The sequence below is a fragment of the Cynara cardunculus genome, unplaced genomic scaffold, assembly GCF_001531365.2.
Source record: "Cynara cardunculus var. scolymus isolate 2C unplaced genomic scaffold, CcrdV1 Un_Scaffold_3901, whole genome shotgun sequence".
Lineage (NCBI taxonomy): Eukaryota > Viridiplantae > Streptophyta > Magnoliopsida > Asterales > Asteraceae > Cynara > Cynara cardunculus.
This window is the reverse complement of record NW_020201668.1, coordinates 7,998-10,471: the sequence shown is the minus strand read 5'-3', so window position 1 is coordinate 10,471 and position 2,474 is coordinate 7,998. Positions and strand designations below refer to the sequence as shown.

Here is a 2,474-nt window from a genome sequence, read left to right as displayed (position 1 = left end):
ATTTCAACAGTACATGTTCCATATGGAGCTTCTGAATTTTCTAGACATATCTCTGAAGTATAAAAGGGTTTACTTCAGAGTCATTTCAACAGTACGGTTCTTGTATTAAACCTATGAACCCGTCAAAGTTAAATGTAAGACTTGGAAGCTAACTCTGACCTGCTTGATTACAGACTTATACAATAACTTTCGTACGTGGTTTGATAGAAGTACAATGTGCATTAATGTTTAAACCATGTAATACAGCTCCAAAATACTACTAAACAGACTTCAGATTTGGATTTAAATTGTAATTCTTGAGTGTCATTGTATAGAGTTCACTAAAACCAGTTCTAAAATGTTACTTTGAGCATGTCTCAGTTTGAACTACAATACAAATGTTACTAATCGATGTCTGTATGTCCATTAATATATAACTGTGATATTTACATTGTAAATGTTTTCTCAAATTTATTTCATATTGTTATTACAGAACTGTATAAAACTCACCTTTCATGAATTGCTTATCATTCATCAGGCTTGGCAGATTGTTGAAATGTTTCAAACCCACGGCTTTAAATTTTGCAGAGTTATATCGTGTAGTAATTTGTCAGCCTTAGAATAAAACGCCAATACCTTTTCTCCAACTTAAAACTCTGTTATGACATTGGTTTTCATAGTTTGCAGGATTTGTAAATATGTTAATGTAGAAATTTGAAATATGCAACATGGTTTTCCAAGAACCTATTATTTCTGGTCTTCTATAATAACATGGTAAAGACATAGGTTATTTTAAGTGATAATGTTATAAATTAATTTAAATATATCATTTATATTATGTTTAGGTTTTCCTCTTAAGTAAAGAATGCTATCTGAACATGTATATAATACAATCACTAATTGCAAATCGAAACAAGATTCACCAAAACACTGTTTGTACGCAAAAGGCTATGAAGAATTGAATGATGAGAGGTTTTGGAGGATGCATCTGAGAATGGTATTTGAAGGAACAGAGTATAACTCTTTTAAATTTTTATGCGTAAACACAAAGTGATATGTAAAATCTGTTCCAAAATAAGATGAATATATTTAAAGTCATATTAATAAATTATATAGCTCTTTTCTTCGCTTTCTAAAACCCTGTCAAATCAAAGCTACTCAAAAGTACACTAAAAAGGAAAGTTGCACACAGTTAAAGATATGAATGACATATAAACATTAAACATTGTATCTACTCATAGTAACTCCTCCGGTAATACCTTGATAGCTATCTGATTTTTACAAAAGGGTTTGAAAGGAATGATGCCTGGTCCAATGCAATCACCCTTATTTTCAAAATCATAACAATGGAGGTTCCGGCAATGTCAGAGAAGTTTTCTGACCAAGAAGAGTCACCATGCCCAAGACATATAAGGATATCAATGACCGATCCCTATGCAACTGATTCTTTAAGAGATGAAGATGACGACCATTTTGGACGGTGGCATGTGAAGAAGTATGTTAATGAAATTAACATACAAACATCGTGCAAAACTACAATGATGCTTGTCAATGGGAAGATGACGACGACAAGAAACAGCCCATTTGCTCTAGAATCGAAACAAAAAGCTCTGAAGAAGAAGAGAAGTCCAGCGGGTAACGTTAGGAAGTTCCGAGGAGTCCGGAAAAGACGTTGGGGTAGGTGGGCAGCAAAGATTATGGATCCGGCTACACACCAACGGTTGTGGTTGGGGACATATGATAGTGCTGTTACAAATTTCGTTATGCCAACGGTTTTGGAAAACCCACCACTTGAGAATGTTACATCAATTTCCGACCATCATCCCAACCTAAAGTCGTTCAAGCTTCCACTTACGGATGCACCACCTTTGGATTACCAATCATTTGACTCAATACAACTTGGTGATGAAGTTGCATTTTTTAATATGCATCATGATTTCGGGTCTATAGACCCAAACCAATTTGATGATTTTGGTACAATACCTATTGTTCATAACTTCGTTCCTGATATTGGACGTGGATCTCCCTCAACTTTACAAATAGATAACTACTTCGAAGATATTTCATATAGTACTTTAGACTCATGGTTTTCCTAAAATGGGTGGAACTTATTTTAGTTAGTTGTTGGAGCTGTTTAATTGAGTACTATTGTATTATTTTGTTAGTATCGTATTAATGCATAGTTTTGATTAACATTTATTGGTTTGACTGATTATTTTTATTTTGTTTTTCAATCAGTTGTAAATGATGTTTTTTTACAAAATATATATGGGTCACGAAAAGGTTTGACCCGTATATTACACGGAGTATTTTAATGGAGGAAAATAAGTCTAGACTTTTCCTCAGGTCTAAAAGTAAACTTTAAACATTAACTCTGAAACACAAGACATGAGAGTTTTGGTGTTACCCTGGAAAATAACTATTGATTTAACTCTGAATGAACGGAATTCATAACAACCTTCTAATTCTAAGAAGTATGAAGAAGCATAATTCTG

At 33.3% G+C, this 2,474-nt stretch overlaps 1 protein-coding gene across 1 annotated transcript; it reads left to right on the top strand.

Moving 5' to 3' along the window:
• Positions 1 to 1,325: 1,325 nt before the first annotated feature.
• Positions 1,326 to 2,075, top strand: LOC112503816 (pathogenesis-related genes transcriptional activator PTI6-like). The gene has a single exon (XM_025107809.1). The coding sequence runs from the start codon at positions 1,326 to 1,328 to the stop codon at positions 2,073 to 2,075; it is 750 nt and encodes a 249-aa protein (XP_024963577.1).
• Positions 2,076 to 2,474: the final 399 nt, after the last annotated feature.